This window comes from Nannizzia gypsea, genomic scaffold (genome assembly GCF_000150975.2).
Source record: "Nannizzia gypsea CBS 118893 supercont1.5 genomic scaffold, whole genome shotgun sequence".
Lineage (NCBI taxonomy): Eukaryota > Fungi > Ascomycota > Eurotiomycetes > Onygenales > Arthrodermataceae > Nannizzia > Nannizzia gypsea.
The window spans coordinates 328,679-348,868 of record NW_003345197.1 but is presented as its reverse complement, the minus strand read 5'-3'; the positions used below and the strand labels follow the sequence as shown (position 1 = coordinate 348,868).

The 20,190-nt window shown below is 47.5% G+C and overlaps 7 protein-coding genes and 1 non-coding gene across 8 annotated transcripts; 4 read left to right on the top strand and 4 right to left on the bottom strand.

The window, feature by feature from the left end:
- Positions 1-280: 280 nt before the first annotated feature.
- Positions 281-999, top strand: MGYG_05977 (hypothetical protein; the record flags this gene model as incomplete). The annotated part of the gene is made up of 3 exons (XM_003171384.1): positions 281-576; positions 788-917; positions 991-999. The coding sequence occupies 3 exons, from the start codon at positions 281-283 to the stop codon at positions 997-999; spliced, it is 435 nt and encodes a 144-aa protein (XP_003171432.1).
- A 380-nt stretch (positions 1,000-1,379) lies between these two features.
- Positions 1,380-2,474, top strand: MGYG_05976 (hypothetical protein; the record flags this gene model as incomplete). Its single annotated transcript, XM_003171383.1, has 1 exon — positions 1,380-2,474. The coding sequence occupies one exon, from the start codon at positions 1,380-1,382 to the stop codon at positions 2,472-2,474; it is 1,095 nt and encodes a 364-aa protein (XP_003171431.1).
- A 1,516-nt stretch (positions 2,475-3,990) lies between these two features.
- Positions 3,991-5,988, top strand: MGYG_05975 (hypothetical protein; the record flags this gene model as incomplete). The annotated part of the gene is made up of 6 exons (XM_003171382.1): positions 3,991-4,104; positions 4,174-4,308; positions 4,385-4,495; positions 4,555-4,679; positions 4,735-5,239; positions 5,311-5,988. 6 exons carry the CDS (start codon positions 3,991-3,993, stop codon positions 5,986-5,988), a joined length of 1,668 nt encoding a protein of 555 aa, XP_003171430.1.
- A 249-nt stretch (positions 5,989-6,237) lies between these two features.
- Positions 6,238-8,010, bottom strand: MGYG_05974 (indoleamine 2,3-dioxygenase; the record flags this gene model as incomplete). Its single annotated transcript, XM_003171381.1, has 5 exons — positions 6,238-6,471; positions 6,533-6,835; positions 6,917-7,077; positions 7,145-7,458; positions 7,523-8,010. 5 exons carry the CDS (start codon positions 8,008-8,010, stop codon positions 6,238-6,240), a joined length of 1,500 nt encoding a protein of 499 aa, XP_003171429.1.
- Positions 8,011-9,264: 1,254 nt separating this feature from the next.
- MGYG_05973 (hypothetical protein) lies at positions 9,265-10,393 on the bottom strand (the record flags this gene model as incomplete). Its single annotated transcript, XM_003171380.1, has 2 exons — positions 9,265-9,843; positions 10,028-10,393. 2 exons carry the CDS (start codon positions 10,391-10,393, stop codon positions 9,265-9,267), a joined length of 945 nt encoding a protein of 314 aa, XP_003171428.1.
- A 557-nt stretch (positions 10,394-10,950) lies between these two features.
- Positions 10,951-15,440, bottom strand: MGYG_05972 (NACHT and TPR domain-containing protein; the record flags this gene model as incomplete). The annotated part of the gene is made up of 3 exons (XM_003171379.1): positions 10,951-13,934; positions 14,009-15,017; positions 15,072-15,440. The coding sequence occupies 3 exons, from the start codon at positions 15,438-15,440 to the stop codon at positions 10,951-10,953; spliced, it is 4,362 nt and encodes a 1,453-aa protein (XP_003171427.1).
- A 596-nt stretch (positions 15,441-16,036) lies between these two features.
- MGYG_10557 lies at positions 16,037-16,107 on the top strand. Its single transcript has one exon. It is a non-coding gene; the product is annotated as a tRNA-Gly (tRNA).
- A 524-nt stretch (positions 16,108-16,631) lies between these two features.
- MGYG_05971 (ran-binding protein 10) lies at positions 16,632-19,342 on the bottom strand (the record flags this gene model as incomplete). The annotated part of the gene is made up of 6 exons (XM_003171378.1): positions 16,632-16,762; positions 16,821-17,381; positions 17,437-17,683; positions 17,754-17,884; positions 17,955-18,181; positions 18,270-19,342. The coding sequence occupies 6 exons, from the start codon at positions 19,340-19,342 to the stop codon at positions 16,632-16,634; spliced, it is 2,370 nt and encodes a 789-aa protein (XP_003171426.1).
- Between the last annotated feature and the right edge of the window lie 848 nt (positions 19,343-20,190).

The following is a 20,190-nucleotide window of genomic DNA, read 5'->3' as shown; positions in this document are numbered from 1 at the left end:
GTCCATGAAAACCGCATAGCCTCGCGATGAGAGAGGTCTCGACCATGATGTCCAAAGTATCCCAGCCGGGGATTCGCAATATATATATATCTACATATATGTGCTTGACAAGGCGATCATGGCGATTGGCCGACTATATTGATACGGGAGGCGCACTGTTGTGTTTACCTGGATCTTGCATATTGGGGCTACAGGGCTGGGCAAACCCCCCATGTATCCGTTATTAATCGCTCCTCCACCAAGTCCTCCCTTCCGAAAACTCAGGTGACAATTGGTTGATATGGAGAATGCTAGAGTAGTGAGGATGTTGGATGCTGCAAGTTTTAAGCGAGGACCGTGCCTTGAACCAGGAGCCTGGGGCTTTGTCTCTAAACTAGCGATTCTTTGCAGATTTCGCCCAGGCACGGACTTAGCCCCATGGTGGAATGCTCTGGAAGACGGCAACGGGAGTCTGACAGCTGGGTGTCATCTTGTATGGGGCCGAGATGCAAGTGTGATATGGTTCATTACCCTTTCGACATTTATATATCGATTACATCATATTGACCGGTTTATCTCCCTAGCTCTGAGCTTGAGGTATGGAGAAGAAGACCTTCTCCCTCGTTTTCGGCCGCAAACCCTGTCAAAAATATCTGTACGAAGGGATCTCCTCGGCCAGGAAAAGCGACCGAATAAAAAAAGCAACTATAGGCCCATCTGCGACTAGCCGTCCACTAAAGGGACAACATGCGAAACCCCTGGACAACAACGTGTCAGAGCCAACCGCACTACACTAATCACTTCTCAGTACTACTTCTCCGTACAAAAGGGCAGAGGCAAAAAAGAAAAGAGAGGGACACGGAGAAGGGAAAAAGCAAAAATTTCTAACACTTGCCAACGGGGCTGGCCTTGTCAGGGACAAAAAAGCCCAACACTCAGTAACAAGTCGAAGTTCAGCTGGCTAGGAATCTAGAGCCGGTGCTAACGCCTTTCATGCGAGCCTCCGGGCAGGCGGCGTAGGGCCAGGCCCACGAGACTATATTTATCACTCCCATCCACACATTCTCCCTTTCTCTTTACTCCTTTCCCTCTCTTCTCCCCCTTCCTTTCTTTTCTTCCCTTCACCAAGGCGACAGTCATCCTGTCCGTCAGGGTCATTCACTCGTTTACGCCCATTTATTATCATGGTCAGATCAGCCCATGGAATTTTTTTCGCTCTTTTCTCTCTCTACTACAAGGCGCCCTTCGATCGACACACTCGCTTACGACCATATGACATTTCAGACCCAACATATACGCCTTAATCCAATAAATTAATCCGCTAGTTTTGCATCTGGTATTGGAGAGAGAGAAGGATATCTAATGGTGGGATGGCGCCGCGTCCATGGCTACCATTCGTCATGTCAACAACCACCCTCGTAGCCGCCATATCTTGGGTTTTGGTACTTCACTTGTTCGGGGCCATAATATCTCCTGTCAACGCATATAGCATCAAACTCTTGCCAGACTCAAGCACCCTGCCCGGCGACTCTTTTCTGGACGACCACCAGTTTAGTTCTGGCCTGGAGGTGGAACTACGACCGATCGATGTCGATCTACGCCTTCCAGCGCCAACGGACGCTACTAACAATATAATCATCCAACACCGGCGGCAAAGAAGGGACACTCCAGGCCATACCACAGCCACTCCAACGACGAAGGCGTCAATCATCTTGCAACCAACACACACCGGCAGCCCGGTAAAAACCAGCATCGTCGTCGCATCTCCCACAGCCACAGTTGGGTCTATCCCTTCCGCCTTCGATACCAACCGCAGCGAGAATACCACCTCAAGCTGTATGAGCTTTTTCGACAGTTTCCTATCAAACGCCACCTTCAAAAACTGCATTCCTGTATCCGTTCTTCTCACCACATCCAGTTCCTTTTTCCAAAAAACAAAATCTTTCTCCCTCATCACCCAGACTCTTGACTCAGCGTGCGGTGTAGACGCAGACAAATGCACCTCTTTACTAACTTCCTATGCCGATACAATTGGGAAAAAAGATGTCTGCGGTGAGGATCTGGCTAAGGGGAACCCGTTAGTGGTTGCTGCAAAGACTGGTTTCCTTGCATACAGGGCGATGCGTGATGCAACGTGTCTGAAGGACCCAGACACAAACAATTTTTGCTTCGCAGAAGCCATTACTGATCCCGATATGACGGCGAACGTGTACATCTACCACCTAGCACTGGGGTATTCTCTCTCCGCCGGACGACCGAAGTGCGGGAAGTGTCTGCCCCCTACCATGAAAGTCCTGCAGAAGGCAGCCGGGAACAAGCAGCAACCTGTTTCAGAGGTTTATGTCACTGCCGCAAATCAGGTCAATGTTGCCTGTGGGCCGAACTTTGTCCCAGCTTCAATTACTTCAAGCACATGCTCGAACTTCCGATCACTACCATTTTCGCTTATATCCTTACTCGTCGGCACCTGGAGCTTTTTCTTCTTACTTCTTTAGCTACTATATACGTATTTATTTAATACCCCTTTCTTTGCATTTCTTTCTTATTTATGTGAGCAAGCTCAGCCAATGCGAGTAACCGTTTATGTTCATGCCTCTCTACATTCCCAAACTGTTTACTTTGCTTTTTTCCTTATTGCCTTAACTACTTGCCTGGCGTATATGGAGTTTTTCTACCTTGATTGCACTAGCGTACGAAAAGGCGCATCTCACTCTCATTTCTGGAGCACGGAACTGGGCTGGATCGGAAGGGATCTTGCATTACTTAGTACATATTAACATATTATAATAGTTTCCCTTTGTCTAATATTCATTTCCCTCGTGTATCCCCTTCTTCTTTCACTTGCATGAAGAAGAAAGCACTTCCCTCTCCCAATGCTCAGCTCTACATACCTTAACTACCGAGCTATCAGCTTTATCATCTTAGATCGACAGCACTTCTAATCGCACCCACCTGATTGCTGACGCAAGTCAGTATCTTGCTAGGGTCCAGATATAAGCTTTTTCCGGTTTCAGGTTTTGTTCTAACCTCGACTTCCTTGTAACACCGCGGAGCCATTAGTCCTATATCACAAAATGATGCCTGACGATACGAAATACTTTTCAAAATCTCGATTCCGCCATACATCTCTAGACATGATCCGTCAACTCTGAGAAAAGCAAACGTGAGCTCGGCATTCGTGGGTATACAGTGGTATCCCCAGTTGATTTCAAACGTATCCAAATTCTACCGGAAGGTACTGATTCGAATCCTGTCTGCCCTCCGTAGGAGGTTATGGAAATTGTAGCTCTGATATTTCCGCCAGCCCTAGTCTAGGCTTAGGCTATGATGCGTTTGAGGCCATTCGACTGTTTTTCTCGCTCTTATTATGCAGTTATAGAAACGAGAAATGACGATAGGCGTCTGCGGCATCAAATTCTGACGAACTACGAGCTATGGGTAACTAATGCAGTCCCACCACCGAGAATTAGTGACGGCCAATGCCTCTCGCTTCTTGAATCATGAGATGACATGGCTGGGTTCACCTACCCTTATGGACAGACCATGGCGGCGACATCATGCAGTCCACTCCCGGCGTCACAGCCTAACTGGGTTAAGCACATTAGCTGGGGCTATGGGGATAGCATTTTTCATAGCAGGATAACTGTTAAGTAGCCGAAAGACCCATTAACTAGTTAATGGCGAAGTGGTTGGATGGTCTAGTACTTCTCCACCATCCTCGCATTGTAGGCAGCTAGCCTCCGTACGACCGTCAAAGAAAAAGTGTCCTCAGCAATCATGCACTTATCCTGACGATATAACTAAGTAACTAGCCAAGTGGAATGGCTGGCTATGTATGTATGTATGTAAGGTTGCCTCGGAGTTGGCTCCTTACCCGATCAAGCAGTTATTCATGCAAGGGTTAGTAATTTTAACGTTATTTATATCTCAACTTAGCCTTCTTAAATCCAACGTCTTACGATTGAAAGCCCATGCTCTTCGGTGCTTCGCTGTTTGATACCAAGCCCTTTTATGGATTCAACCAGTGATCCAGGCGCTGCTAACGATAGGCGCGCACTTCTGGCCTACGGTCGAAGCCAATACGCGCAACGAAACTATGCGGACGCGCTCACAGCTTTCACGACGGTAACTTAACCCATCATCTTGAAGACCCTAGTTGGATCATTCCTAATGCATTATACCCTGTAAATTCAGGCCTTGGGCCAGGCAAAAGGCGATAGAATGGGGATACTAGACAGCAGATCTGCTACGTACTGCAAGCTAGGGGATCTTGACCTAGCCCTCAAGGATGGGAGACAAATGCTCAAAATCGACAAGTCAAACGCACGAGTAGGAAACCTCATACCCATACCCCATTAGAAGCTGATGGCTTCTGTGCGTAAATGGTATTGACCATTTTGCGTAGGGATATCTGCGTACAGCTCAAGTTCTGCAGTTGAAGAAGAGGTTTGAGGATGCTCTAAGATTGTATGAGCATGCTCTTAAATCTGTAGATTTAAAGGACACAAACCGACCTGTGAGTCAGTCCTCAACTCTCTATTTATTTTCGAATAAAATCTCACTTAAATTCGTTAGAAAATTGAGATCCTCAAAGCGAAGCTTGACCGAGCTGTGAACCCGCCGCGCCACGACCCATTTTCTATATTCCCTCCTGAAATTGTGGCGATGGTTCTCCAGCATTTTAAACTGCCAACGCTACTGTAAGTGAAAAACGCTACCTCCCCACAGACTGAGACTTTTCTAATGGATAAACAGAAAACTGCTTCGGGTTTCCAAAAGATGGAGTAAACTAACTGTGTCTCTGGGCCTAGCCTTCTCACAGGTGGATTTTACTCTCGCAAGACCACATGCCGTTTCCTTCCAGGCAATTCGTGCATATTGCGTACGGCATGCTAAAGCTATAGAGTCTGCTACCATTGGTTGCGTCACTCCGCAGAATGCTTCGAAAACATTGCAGTTACTTTCAAGGTGCCCCAGAGTCGCTGAAATTTATCTGCATGTTAAATTAGCAGCACCAGAAGACATCAGAATACTATATAATTTCACTGGGCTGAAAAATCTGGTCATCTGGCACCGCGAACTGACTTTCGTGGAATTCAACTCTCTGCTTTCTGCATGCCCTACTCTTGAATACACCAAGGTTTTACTGGGCGAAGAAAAGAAGCGAGAGAATTGGAAGAGCTGCTCTTTCGCACCACGGATGCGAGGTCTATGTCTTACCTTTAACGGGATGCCAGTCACGAACCCCTTTTTCCTTGACGTAAGTGGCATGAACCAAATTCCGCAATTTTTAGCGGTAGGCTTAATATCTAACTTTGCAACTTTATATAGAGCTCATTGAAGGATACAATGCCCGTTCTTGAAGAGCTAGAGGTCTCAGGTGTTGATGTAGAGATGAAACTCCATGGTGTGGACACAGACTTGTCTACCCACCCATCCTTACGCGCAATTTCTTTTAGCAAGTTCACGTTGGATGCTTATATTAAGGCATTACCAATATGTTTGGCAGAATTAAGTTTAACCTCTGTTCTAGTCAACCCAGCCATCGCAGGTACTCCCGTCTACAGCTTCCTAAATGGCCTTTCGAAGTTGAGAGCGCTTAGCTTTTGTAGCCTCTCTTTCGACATAAGTGCCATGGTTGACGAATATTTCTCCGCCTTGGACCCAGGTCTGACACCAGATTTAACGCTTTTTAACGTCGCATATTCTAATGTTACTGCGCGGGAGTTGGTGCCTTTTATGAAGAAAGGGTATTTACGCTCGATAACGGAGTTGAGCATTCCTGGTATCATGGATATGAAGGATAGCATCACGGAAGTCATCGCTGATACGATGCCTAACCTAAAGACGTTAAATTTATCACTCACTGAAGTTACGGGGTATTCAGTCAAGTTGCTTGCAGATGCGCCAAACATGAACATAGAAAGGATAATATTGTTAAATCCCGCGACTCCAATCAGCAGAGACGCAATTGAGTATGGGCGCAGTAAGGGGATTATTTTTCAATAAATTATCCTTTGATATCATTTATTATGCAAAGGCAATTTATATTGATTGTAGTAGGTAAATCGGTGACTTTTGATTCTTCAATCTAAATTCTTGATAGTAATCATAAGGTAAAAGGGATAATAAGAGAAATGGGAAGAATATCTCTAATCAATATGCCTCCCACTCTAATTCATGATTCGCCCATAAGACGCTTCCGGGGAGAATATGCATGCAGAAAAACAAAGGGAAACAGGAATGGAAAAATTCAATTTATTTGTTTGATGGAACTCCTCGTTCCTGGCACCATTTGAGAACTTCCTTGTCCAGCTTATCCCTCTGGTCTCGTACAAGCTCCATCATCTCCTCGACCTGGTCCTTGTACTTATCGAATGAGCCAAGGTTCTCACCCTTGGTGCCAGCTCCGTTCTTCAATAGTGGAACAACAGCACTGTCGTAAGTGGCAATCATGAGATCCATGACGGCGAAGAGCTGGTTGGGAAGCCACTACACATACCAGGTTAGTGGGCCGTGTCAATGAATTTTGGGAGGCAAGAGAAGAACTTACGGTGACGATAGGGCTTCCTCCAGTAGCAGTTGGGTGGGAGGTGCGCTTGATGATGTATTCTCTGGCGAAGAGCCAGTGTCTCCATCGGAAGCTGCGGACGTGGTCGAGTGTCTTTAGGTAGAGGAAGACAGTCTCTGGGTCCTCCATGGAATACTTGGGGATGTTGAGCTCGGCAGACTTAGCGGCGACATGGGCAAGGAACTTGCGGTGGGGCAGTGGGCGGTAAGCACGGAACTCATGCAAGATCTTAGTTAGTGGAGTATCTGGCATGGGGATCTGGCAGAGGTGGTCAAGCAGCGGGATCTATAGATTGCAGAGAAATGGCGAGGTTAGCTAGGGGCGTCTCTGTACATTGTGGGTTATTCAGGGTGAGGATAGGCTTACGATGCTGTCGTTGGCTCCGGACTCGCCACGGAAGTTCAGGGGCTGGTTGTCTTCGATACCCTCATAGACGACACCGTTGGGGAACATGGACTGCGAGGTGATGCCGAAGATGAAGACACGGAAAGAGATGTAGTCACCGGGCTTGGAGTTCTTCCACATGTCTAGATTGAAGTGTGAGTTGAGGTGTTATGCATTATATAAGAGGTCAGGGCGTTGTGGTTAACGTACCTTCCATGCATTGTTCGATCTTAGCCATACCAGCAAGGATGGTACGGTAGGCATCGTTGACGGTAGCACGGTCAGCGCCTTGCTCAACGGCATTGAGGATACGGACTACACCATCGACAAGGGAGCCAGTCTCCTTGACCATGTAGACGTGGGTGAGGATAAAGCCGGCCTCAGAGCTGGCAGGGTCAAGACCGTGCTCGAAGCCACGGATGAGCCTTAAGTTGGAGTAGTCATATCCCTTAGAGGTATCTGCAAGGGCATAGTTGAACAGAGCATAGGAGGCAGCATAGGAGAGGAATGGGGGAAGGTCCAAGCTATCAATGATGTCAACATAATGTAATGTGATGGCAGAACGGAGCATTGAGGGGGTCAACATACATCTGAGCACTCTTATACATTGGACCAGCAATGGAGTGAGGAAGTCTATCCCGTCCAAGACCATAGCTCTGGTCAGGGCTGGTGTTCCAGGACTTCCAGCAGGGTTCCAAGAGGTAAGAGGAGGCCAGGAAGGAGTAGTCCCTGAAGATAGCAGTGAGGGTGTATAGGTCTGGCTTGCCATCAGAGGTAACGACCTTGTCAATCTGATCCGTGAGGTCAGGGAGCTCCGCATGGACAACATCACCCAGTTCATAGGTAGCAAGGAGTCCGGGGGTTCCATCTGCCTTGCGGACGGGGAGACGGTCCATGATAGAGGATAGAGGAGCAAATACCTCCGGCAGTGTGGTTGCAGGGAGGATGGTAGGCATGAACCCTGAGGCAGCGGTGATGGTGAAGGGGTCTACGGACTTGGGGATGCTCATGGGGTCATCAAACACATGAGGGAAGGCCTTCATGGTTGAAGTAGGAATATCCTCGATGCGAGTCATGGTGATGGATGATGGATGATGGATGATGGGCTGATGGGGGAAAGGTAAAGTGGTTTGAGATACGATGGGGGGATTGTGGTGTGGTGGGTGTGTCTCTCTGTGAGAGCAGGTGGCGAGCCTATGTAAATATGTATAGGAGAAGGTGTATATGTAAATAAAGGGGGTAAGGGGTCTTTCCAGGCTTGGAGAAGGGTATGGTGCAGCAACGAAGTACAGATTCACCTATTTGACCTGAAAAAAATGGTAGAAAGGAAGGGGGAAACGGGAATCTGAGGGGGGGAAATGGCAGCATTATATATCCTTCTTGAGGCCGGAATTGATACCGGCCTCACGCACTAATTACGAAGCTGGACAGAGGGAGAGGGATCTAACAAGCCGCCGCTTGATCAGATGACTAAATAGGGCGGCTTTCTTGGATATAACCTGGCAGATGCATCGTAGATGGCAGCAGCAGCGTCCCTGGAGCGTATACAGAGTCCCGGCATGTTGATATCGTCGATATCAAAGTGCCAGAGGAGGCTCATATCTTGCTTAGGTAAAGTGTTTTGGACGGTACGGGTTAACCCAAATCGGTCTGGCAGCGGTCTGGCCGCTTGACAGATTAGATTATCAGATCGCCTATAAACGCGGCATAAAAGTACATTTCAGCCTCCAAGCGACCTAAGAATATCTTATACGCTCCTCTGAACCCTTCTCCCTCAAGGCCCGGGGATGGATTTACGAGCAGTTCGATTCAAGATGGCACTTTGATGTCGTTTCGCATGTCCTTTTTGTCCCAGGCCGGCGCAGAACAGTACATGCAAGCTACAAGCACACCCAAAGTCAAACAGCAATCGCCACGTCTACGATTGGCTAGGGGCGCAGGAGCAAGCCAAGAGGCCGGAATTGAACCGGCCTCCGTTGGTATCCGGCCATGGTGGGAGGAGTGTATGCATATTAATCATCTGGTGCCTGGAGACGGTTGAATCATCAGGGTCGTGAGTGGCTGCGGAGGAACGGAGGAATAGTTCACTGGGGAAAAAGAAAAAAGACCCGACGAGAGGAGCGAAGGGCGGACAAGGATAAATGGGGTGCAGCAAGCACACAATATGCTTTATCCAACAGTTAAATTGATATAACTAATACAACGACAAACAGGAGATGAACACCTAGCAAAAAAAAATAAAAAGAAAAGAAAAGAAAAGAAAAAGCGGGGAGGGTAGTTGTGGCGGGAGGAGGGGAAAACACAGCGAGATACGCAGGTAGAAGGGGGGGTCAAGACAGTGAAGAGATGGTGATGGCCAGGGTGAGAGAGAAGAGAAATAGCACCCAGAAGGGGAACGGCGCCAGACTCTTGCTTTTCGAGGACGGGATCTGCAAGCCGCTGTTGATGTGTACATCGTAGCACACGGTTTCGGTTGAAAGGCCCCCTGCCTTCTGGCACCGCTTGGAAAAAGCAGTATCCGTTCCATTCTCGCTTGCGCTGGTGTTGTGGTATATCGATAGATGCTTGACTCTCATATACACATCTGTCGTGCTCGGAGATCCGCTCCACATCCCGCCATCGGCCCAGAGGTTGAGATAGACGCTTCCTTCGTCCTTTGGGATGCGGAGGTTGTTGGTGTGCACTACCTTTGAATTCTGGTAGAACCGCAACTCTTTCTTAGTCCAGTCAAACCGATGAAGTTGGAAATGGTCTGCTGGCCGGTGTCCCTTTAACGCAATGATCTCGGTTGCATTGTCGATCAGCCATCCCCGATCATCTAGCGCTGGATGTGTGGTGTAGTGAACCAGCATGGAATCGGACTTGAACTCTCTCGTCAAGATTTCAATGTCGATTTCATTTTTATCATCCTATTTCACTCGTCAGCAACTGCTTTTCTCTCCAAAGGAGCCCAGGTTTTAATAAAGGTGTACCGACACGATACCAAAAGAACCCAGCCACGCTGCCTCCCGAAGCATTTTCCATTATCATATCTGCTCGAAAACTTCCATGCAAGATATTAGAAGCACGGCTGGCAATTGATGCTACACTAACATTATGCGCTGACAACACGGACTCCTTGGGATACCCTTCCTGCCGCAGCGTCAACTGGCCGTTTTCAAGATATACATTCTCAGGACGATTGAGTATAGGCAGAGGCGTCGCCCAGTTCAGCACTGGCAGCCCCCATTTCTGGATCGCCCAGTCGCGCGTGAACTTGGGGTTCGTGCTAAGTGGTTTTGTCGGCGAGTAGGTGCTGAAGTTGTTGTGGATGAGGTGGGTGTAGTAGTCCTGGGTGTCGTTGACGACGAAGCCGCATTCGCAACTTGCCTCGGTGGCAGTTGGATATATAACGAGGAAAGCCACAACGGCGTGTCTAATAAGAGATGAGAGATCAACTCGAGCTGTCCTCACCGGCATATCTAAAGTTCGGGATTGGTGTTGAGGTCAGTATTGATGATTAGCAGCAGGCAACGGTCGCGCTTTGTCTGTCCTGTCTGATGGGCATTGGGCACATCAGCCTGTTTCTCTCGGAGATGTAGAATCAGGCCGGTTCATGGACAAATGCAGTGTAGCTCTTTGCATAATAAGTTGCAACAAATTGGCCAACAGTACCCCCTGGAGTAAGCAAAGCAAAGCAAAGCAAAATGAAGAGAAAAGAAGAAAAAGCGAAGTTGATATTTCTAAACACCACAGGTTTCCGGAATAGGAAAGTCCAGGGTGTTTACGAAAGTCAAGCGGAAGGAAGAAAGGACAGCGACCTCCGTTTATCAAAACACTGCATTATCGTTGTACGTTATTGACAGTAATAATAATCGTATTAGAGAGCTGCTAATAACTAGTTTACAGCGAGGAACGTAGGCCTACAAACCGCTTGTCTGGTTCGAGGACCAGATGTAACTAACTACCTAAGTACCGAATAGTCTTCGAATTTCTTACTAGAAGGATGGCTAAGTATCAACGTTGTTCTCTTCTAATCAAGGTCTCCAACGCCTGGCTAGCTGCTTTTTAAAGCCCTCTAGGTCAACCAACGTCCCTCCAACACGAAATTTGCCGGCCATATATGGATCAGGATTGGGTGGGATAATCATCCGGACGTGCGATATACCGCACATTCCCTCTGGCATTACACCGTCTTTTGCAACTCGTTCGCATGACTCGCAGAACAACATCATCCCAAGACAATAGGTGCAGACGTAGACGATGTCGTCTCCTCGAAGCAGCTTCTGGCACCCATTACATCCCCCGATGTAAGGCTTGCCATCAGCGGTGCCATGGCCATTTTCTCTCCTGTCTTTTCCAGCTTGGGTCTCCATGGAACCATTGAGAATGGCTACTAGGCAATAAAAAATAGGAATGACAAGCTCATCCTCCCCAGTTGCCAGGAGTACCTCCCTAAGGGTTTTGTAGGCGAATATATCATTTCCCAGGTCATCGCCATTAGACAATAATTCAAGCGCGGAATTGATTGATGGTCGAAAACAGGCATCCGCATCCTCCTTTCTGCCCTGCAGGCGATACCACAGTCCAAGGCGAATAGCAGCCTTATTTGCGGAAAACGATACGGAGGAGCCGGTGCCATGAGGGCTTGACTCTTGTTTCGCCAATTGCTCTAAATTCTTGACATCGTTTTCTGCATCCTGGGAGCCAATGCCCGCTTGCCACAGCTTTCGGCTATAATGAACGGCTAGCCTGTCTGTTGCCGCATCTTTGACGAAGAATACTGCACTTCCCAGTCTGGGTTCTGCAAAGGTCTCAATGAGCTTGTTCCATATCCGGATAGCCTTGGCTTGTTCGTTTGTATATATGTAATATAAATCAGCAAGGCAAAGCTCTAGCTTGCTTGATTCAACCGAAATCAACAGTTTTCTTGTCACACGGATCGTGTCCCGGCAAGCGTCGATGAGAAATTCGACCTCCCCGGTTTGCCTTGCGGCACGCGCGACGAGTTTGAAGTAATCCGAGTCCACCTCAAAATTGATATACACAAAGGCAGCTAAATAAGAGTACTCCCCAGTGGGGATCATCTTCCTTTGCATAGCCTTCAGCGTCGAAATGATATCATCGCAGAGGTCTTGAGCATCCATCAAAAGTAGGAGCTGGCAGATACATTTGTTGCATTGAGGAGAAACGTTGTGGCCTTTCTGATAGTTTTTTAGCGCATTTGCTGTATCTCCCAGTTTGGCGTAACATTCAGCCGTCCGTTCATGGATTGCATGAAGATACTTATTCATCTCAGATGGGCTCCCTTGCAGTAACGAAGTATCTTGTTGAGTTTCGGATAATAGTGATTCATGCAGTTCAATAACCTTCTCATACTGCCCTAACTGGAAATATGACGTTGCCATACCTCCACGCGAGAGCCACAGCGTAGTGTCAAGGTCCAAGGATTTGTTAAAGTATGTCAACGACTCTTCAAACAAGCCTTTGTCACGCAGAGTAACGGCAACCCTCCGATACCAATTAGCAGTTTTCTCCATATCAAATCTCTCAGCTGTGGAGATTATCTTCGCAGCTGAGTTGCAACCTTCATGCTGCAGCTCTATAGTTCTATCTTTTAGGCAAAAATAGTTGAAAGCCATGTCACAGCAAGTTATGGAATGCCCCAGTAAGTCACCAATCCAGTATCGTTGGACAAGCTGGATTAATGGCTTAAATGTTTCTGCGGGAGATTCGGAAGTTGATTTGATAAATTCTTGATAGCCAGGGGGTAAGAAAGGCACAATTTGCTTGTCGTCCAACCATTTCCTGACCATGTCAAGGTTAACAGTGGATAAAAATGGTGGCCCGACGGTGAATATCCAGAATTTCATAGTACTTTGTTGGGTAAACATTCGGCACAACAAAGAGGCTATCTGTGCCTTTTGCGGAATGGTAATGGTTGAGGCATCAAGCATATGGAGATGTTTCGGCCAGTTCCTAGCCGCATAATATCGCAAGCTTGCGGCTGTATCATCTGCCTTCATCATGGATTCTTCATCACACGAAATGTCAAGAGATGACTTTGTTGAAGCACCAAGCATACGGACGTTTTTTGACCAATTCCCATCCTCGTTGTATCGCAAGCTTGCGGCTTTATCCTCTGAATTAATCATGGCCTCATCACCACACAGAATCTCAAGACATGTCTTCGTAACGTTAAATTCAGCAGCCTTAATATCAACGCCGATACTGGGATATCCATCTCCTGCCGAAATCTTACCCTTACCGCCCCGAAAGAAATCTCCTAGAGATGAATGGCAAAATGTAACCGTTGTTGTGTCTAGATTGGAGTCAAACTGAGTTGTATCATCGGTATCCTCGAAGGACTGCTCCTCTTCGCTTCCATCGATATCTTCTTCACCATCCGAGTCGACAAGGTTTGGATTCATGAGATGTAACTCCGCGGTAGTCAGGCCATCTTCGCGATTAAGGCTGAAAAATGAAGCAAATTGTCTCCGAAGGGGCCCTTCAAGATAGATCATACCATCTCCGTCTGGAGATTTGAGTTTCATGATCGTATCAAGTTCTCTCAGCGTCAGTGGCCACTGCGCACATGTTACCCAAGCTAGCAATTCGTTCAAGGCCTCTGGATAATCGTCAAGAAGGGTTAATGAGAAACTCGTCAGGACGTGTGAGAGCATTTCATCTAGCCCACGAGGCGCACAATCCAAGGCCTCGCGGATCGCTGACTCGCTTCTTTTCTTCAACAGCTCTTTCAACATTAAATGAACCCAAATAAACATGCCTTGGGCCCTATCAGAGAGTTTCTTGACAATTTCAGCTCGTAGCTTTCCTGAAACTCTTCTAAGAATGTTTGATTTTCGGATATTATTCTCAATGTAACGAATAATATCAGTTGAGTTTTTACTTTCCGTGATATAGATCGTAGGGACATCCTCCACTTCAAGGGCGTCTGAAATAAGATCGCCGAGTTGAGGCCTTCCAACTATGACCAGCTGAATTCGAGGATGATCAGACACTTTAAAGACGTCAGTTGATGGCTGGTTCCTCCAAAATTATCATTTGAGCTTTAGATAAGAGAGAATGACCTACCTTCATTTATATCTTTAACAAGCTCAAAAAACGGCTGTATTTCAGCTTCGAATGCTTCATCAACGCCATCGAGGAGTAAATAAACACTGCTAGTTCCGTCTAGCTTTTTGATGAAGAAATTGACGAAAAGTGTTCGCCAGGCACTTTCGATGGTGCTAATATCTTCGGCTGTGATGGCACTTGTCACAATGTATTTTGCGTAAACTGGGTCATTTTGACTGATTTGGTAGGCAATGTCACAGAGTGCTTGGTGAATAGACCTTGTTGTTGGGTTGTCATCTTTGAAGAAGAAATATCCCACTGAGACACGAGACGAGTGGTGGACAAGCTGTGGATACAAGCCATTGAGATAGGATATCATGTTGGATGCGAGGTAAGACTTTCCAGCTCCAGGGTTACCAGAGACTCGTAGAATAGGTATCCTTCTTTCTACCAAGGATATAAAAAAGGGCTCATTTCTGATCCAATCTCCAGTATCCTTAACTCTGGACTTGCTGATCTTATCGTACCAGTCATAAGCAGTAACCGAAGGCTTGAGTGCCCCTTTGATAAAATCTTGGTCCCTTCTGTCTTGTTCAGCTTTTGACATATCGTTTGACGACGCCGCCTCATGTATAAGGCTATTTAACTTTTGGTTTATGTCTGTGACATTGACGCTGATTTGAGAAACTGAGACGCTAGTTTTGTCTACAGTCATGCTCGTAGCAGCGAGATTGATTGCAACGTCATCAACGGCTCGGCTCGTTTTCTTAGTCTCCGTTAACGTTTCAGCACCCACAAGGCGATGCTCAGTTTCTGTAAGTTTGGCTAGTCTTCCAACTGCAGCCTGGATCTTGTCGTCGTTACCGATTAAAACATTTCTTGCAAACTTGAGGAACCTGCCGCCTTTGATCGCCTTTCTAGATAGGGCAAAAACCTCTATTAGAACAACGAGGATATCACTGAGATGTTTGCTCAATTCGTTTGAAATAATCTCACGGTTGTATATGCGTAACCGAACCGTGAAATTCTAGTTTCTTTCATATTAGCGAAATAGCAATCTAACTCTCTCTGGGGGTCATACCTCAAGCGAGTCCATCAAGTCCTTAATAGCATTGTAGGAGGCAGACACTCCTTTGGCAGCATCCATTAGGTAAAGAACTGAACCAAACACCAGAGAACTTGGAGGGAAAGCTATGGAGGCTGCACCGGACACAAGATGTCCAACCAGCTCGATAGGCTTGAGAGCACATTCTAGTGCATCGAATAAACCGTGCCTGGTGGCTCTGAAGTCATCGAATTTGCCATTTTCCTTTTCGATTCTATCGAACAAAGCTTCCGTGGATGTGATTTCAAGCAACGTGGGATCAAGTAGTGGCTTTTTGGTGATTTCCTCATACTTCTCGATTGCTTCCTTGTAGATGGTAGGGATCTGGTTGTTTTCTCTGCCCATAGTGGATAGGGGCCAGCTGTTGGGGTTTTTTCTTCAGCAGAAAGGAAGTTATGTTCCAATGGACGACTTATTTTGCGATAGTTCATCATTCATATCGACATCTTCATGAGCACTTCATTGCGGACAGGGTATTTATGTATATTGGAGAGACAAGCTCACCCCACCAACTGCCCTTGGCAGGAGCCCGGGCGTACACATGATAAGATTAGATTGGACAAAACTGAATCCTTCGCGGATGTCATGCTGCATGCCTTTTACCTCCACTGTCATGAAGGATGCGAACAAGGCTGGTAACGTCCACCTCTGTCGCACTACTCTGCCGCGGAAGGATCTGAGCCTAATAAGTACCTGAATGGATAACCAGGTAACAAGTGAGTAGCTAGCCAACCCATTAGCTGACTCGTGTAATGGCATCGTATTCGGCTTGGCTAGCTAGGTAGTTCCTGGAATCGACTTCGAGATTTAACTGATGTGTCGCTTGCAAAGAACGACCTTTGTCGTCCTTGAGTTGACGTTGGAACAACCTACTTACAGTATATGGAACTGGCTGCTAGCTGGCTAGTAAACCACTCACCACAGCTCCCTTGCATCAACCAGCATTGATGGTTTAGTGGTAAAATCCGTCGTTGCCATCGACGGGCCCCGGGTTCGATTCCCGGTCGATGCACTTCTTTTTTTACATTTTATTTTTTCCCTTATCTAAAATGACGCAAAACCTCTTTTTTTTACTTATTTCTTTTTAGACTTGCGAAATACGTATGAGAGGCGAGATTTATTGCTTTTATTTATTTGTATATTAAAAGTACTTAACTACGTACTGTTTTGCTACACCGTACATCTCCTGAAGTCAGGCAGACAGAGACTTGATTGTTGAATTGTATAAAAAGAGAAGCAAAGGAGTGAGTAACAAAGGGGCAACTAACTCCGGACACTCAGGCATAGGCAAGAAGACGTGACAGAGGTATGGGTGAGTGATATAAGATATGAGGGAACCGTGACGTATAACTGTAGGTATAATGGGAAGGCAGGAAGGTACGTGGGTAAGAAAGGAGACAGGAATAAGAGGAGATGAGTATGAGTACGATCAATAGACAGACGCCGTGATGCCCATGAATGAATAATGTGGATGTGTTAATGTTGAAAACCCCGTATAAAATGGTGAAAAGACAGCTGGGAATGGAAAAGCAGAATTTATTTCAAGTAATCGTCAACAACGTTGATAAACGCCCCTGCGCCGCCGTCTTCGCTGAGTTCGCTTATGAGTGCCTCGGTCTGCTGGTACAGCCGTTCCAGTGTTGCGGAGGAGGATTTCCCCAGTGATACTATGGTCGATTAGTTAGCCAATGTAATGGGAAATAAGTGTCATGGGGCAGACGTTACCTAAGATGGCAGAGTTCAGTTCCTCTGCTACTGCAACTCGACCGCTGGGATCCAATAAGTGGCCGTGGACAGAAGTCTTGGGGTCCGCGTAGGCTACTAGTGAGAAGATGTCGTCTAGGGTCTTCTTGTGCTCTTTCTTATCGTCATCAGGGTAGTCGGCTTGTAGCTGCTGGCCGTACAGGATAGCTTCGTGCAAAAGATCCTGGTCCTTTTTCATAGTCATAGCTTCGTTGTTCGCATTGTTGTTAGTGTTGCTGGTGTCGGTATCCATCATGTCGCTAGCGGTGATTGTTTCATTGGTTTCGACATCAGGCATCTGGTCGTCAACTTCCATGTCAAGTGTGAAGGCGCCTGATGTGGTTTTGGCAGGGTCGGACAGGCCGTTTGATGAACTAGTCGTGGCGGGCTGCGGTTCGGTACAGCGGCGCATCATCTCAATGAACTTTCTGCACCGTAATCTGAAATGGATGTGTGGGTTGCTCCCGAGGACGTTCGCGTAGTGGACATTCGTCAGCTTTAGAGCCCTATCAATGTCTCCTTCTAGTATGGCAGTTCGGATTTCTATATAAGGAGTTAATAAGTGCCATTTCTCGCGAATAGATTGGGCCAGGCTTACTCTGTCTGTTAATAGCATCTATATCGTCTTCGACCTCGAGCCCCTTCCAAGAAACCTCTCCAGAACTCTGCAAAGCGCGCTTTTCATCCTGTACTTCCTGTGCAAATATCTTTGCGGTTTCTACATATCCGTCATGCGCGAGGAACTGGGCAATAAGTTTCTGCATGAATTCCGATTCATCTAGCGTAGGATGCAAAGTAGATAACTCTGTCATCTGGATGCTCCGCTGGACATGATATTTTTCGTCCTACGCAATCTCCGATTAGTACTGCTACAATCATCAAGCTCACGCAAAGGTAGGGAGTTGGACAACATACTTCCATCATTTTGTCTATGTCGAAGATGAATGGGAACTGGCCAAAGTTTGCTCTGACATGGGCGCCAGGCTGCTTTCTCATTCCTACACATGGATATAACTTTGCAGGCTTCAGATCGCGGAATGCATTTCCTACAATGGCCATTAGCATGGAGTTCTAGACCAAATGTAAGTCATAAGCAGAGAGACGATATAAACTCACCGAGGAATGAGCCGTTCTTTGTAAAAAAAGCACTTCCTGTAGAGAACACAATGCCGCATCCAATTGTATCATTGACGGTAAACGTAGGCCCATAGCTCCTACCCTGACTCTGGTTATCACCGAAAAACGTCTTACCGTCATCGCCATGGTACGCCCATGATTCCTGCTCCCAGCCTGGAAGTCTTTCCAGGGAAGCCTTGTTGTTTGAGAAGCCCACGCCAATCATACTACTAAACTGTTAGCAAGTCCTTCCTGTTTTTTTTTGTGTTCGTCTCATAGAATTAAACGCCAAATGAATTGAGTGGCCCGACGTACCCGTCTTTTGGTTTGGCGAGAATAGTGACTTCAAAGTAATATAAGCCACACTTGACGGGCATGGGCTGATCGGCTCTCACGGCTGCAGCATCATGGTCCTGTTTAGGCACATGGCCAATATACCGTACTTCTAGTCCTTCTCCCAACAAATCTAGGCCGCTGTACTTGTCGCCTTCGTTCCAGCGCGAAGGCAGTGGCGTAAGCTGCTGTCCCTCCAATGGTGCAGCGGAGTCGCTACCCGGACCATGGCTTTCAACGATATCGTATGTCATTCCTCTGTGCGAGGGCGCCATGCGATGCAAGTTAAGCTGACTGGAGGAAGCGGATAGAGGGAGGGCGGAGGCCGAGGAGAGGTGCTGGGCAGATGAGCCGGAGGTAGGCGTGTGCTGGATTTGCGGTTGAGCATCTCGTTGGGAGGAGAGTTTTGCCTTATGAGCTGCGTATAGCTGCGCGACGTATTTCGACGAACGGAGGTATGAAGGGGTGAAGAAAGAGTCTTCTGGGTTTTGTTGGTAAATCGAATGGTTAAGACCATAAGGCAGAGCGTTCAGGTCCGTTTGCTCGAGCAGTTTCTCGAATTGCTTTGAGTACGAAGGGAGCTGTCCCATGCCCATGCCCATGCCCTGGCTTTGCTGGAAGGAGAGGTTTACATTCGGTCTCCGCCAGCTGTTTGCGGCTGTGCCTGCGCCAGCACTGCTGCCGTTGGTCTGCTGCTGCATAGTTGCGGGATCCGTGGGGATTGCGGAAGGAGAGAAAGGATCTTGGTTGCGGGATCTCGAGGAGGAGGGATCTTGGATGTGGCTGTTATTGTTGTTGGTGCTAGACGAGGCGGTTAGACTTGAGCGGAACGCAGACGGAGAAAAGTGGTCGTCGTGCTCGTGCTCTGCTTGACCTGGCTGGCGCGACAGGACGGAGGCGTAGGAGGACCTGCGCGTGCGATAGATGGTAGGGATGGCTGTGGTTGGTAATGGGTAAGGGGAAGCTGGAGCTGGAAGGCCAGTGCCGGAGCCACTGCCAGCTCCGGTGCCAGCGCCTGTACCAGCTCCAGAACCGGAGCCTGGTACACTGCTCATGATGGCCGTGACAGTGCTGTACACCGATGTCTCTGATGCTGATGTTGCTGATGTAGGATATCAGGAGTCCGTACCTTGGTGAGAAGCTATGGAGCACGCCGGAATAGTCAGTAAAGGCACTCAGGAGAGAGAGGGAGAAAAAAACAAGACAGGTACCTGTCAGTATTGCTTGCTTGACTGACTATTTTACCTACCTTGCTGCTACCCTCTGCTTTTTCTTTTTCCTGTCGTCTGCCTCTTTTACCTGTCTCTGTTGTGGTACGGTGTCACTGGTCCAGCGTGTGAGCGACTCTGAGCGTGTGTGTGCAGTTATATGGGTGTTTGTGCGAGAGTGAGTGTCCAGCAGCAGTAAAATAGAGACCACCAGCTCGATATTTCTTCTTCTGCTTTCTCTTTGAAGCTGGCTGCTTACTGCTTGCTGCTTGCTGCTTGTGCTTATCGATAGTTAACTAGTTAGTTGGTTAAATAGCTAGCTGTGGGCAGCATAGCCCCAAGCAAGCGCAGGAGTGGTGCGTAACTATGCCGAGTCTGAGCAAAAAGGAGCTGCAGACAGACGATGTATACAGTCGAGTGATAGCACGTTATGACGGCATGGCTGGGTGCTTGCGTACTCTGTCTGGTTGCAGGCGTAGTTATTATATATCGTGCAGGTAGTTACGGCGGTGGATGTTGTTTTTCTGAGGGGAAAGAAGGTAAGCAGTCAGTCCGGGGTCGACGGTTAGCCGTGGTCAAGGGTGCAGCGCTTCAGCAGAAGGACAGCTGGGGAGAAGGCGACTCGAGACCTACAGCGAAGAGATGAGAGGCGAAAGCTGCCTTGTTTCTTCTCTGCTTCTTCTGCTTCTTCTGCT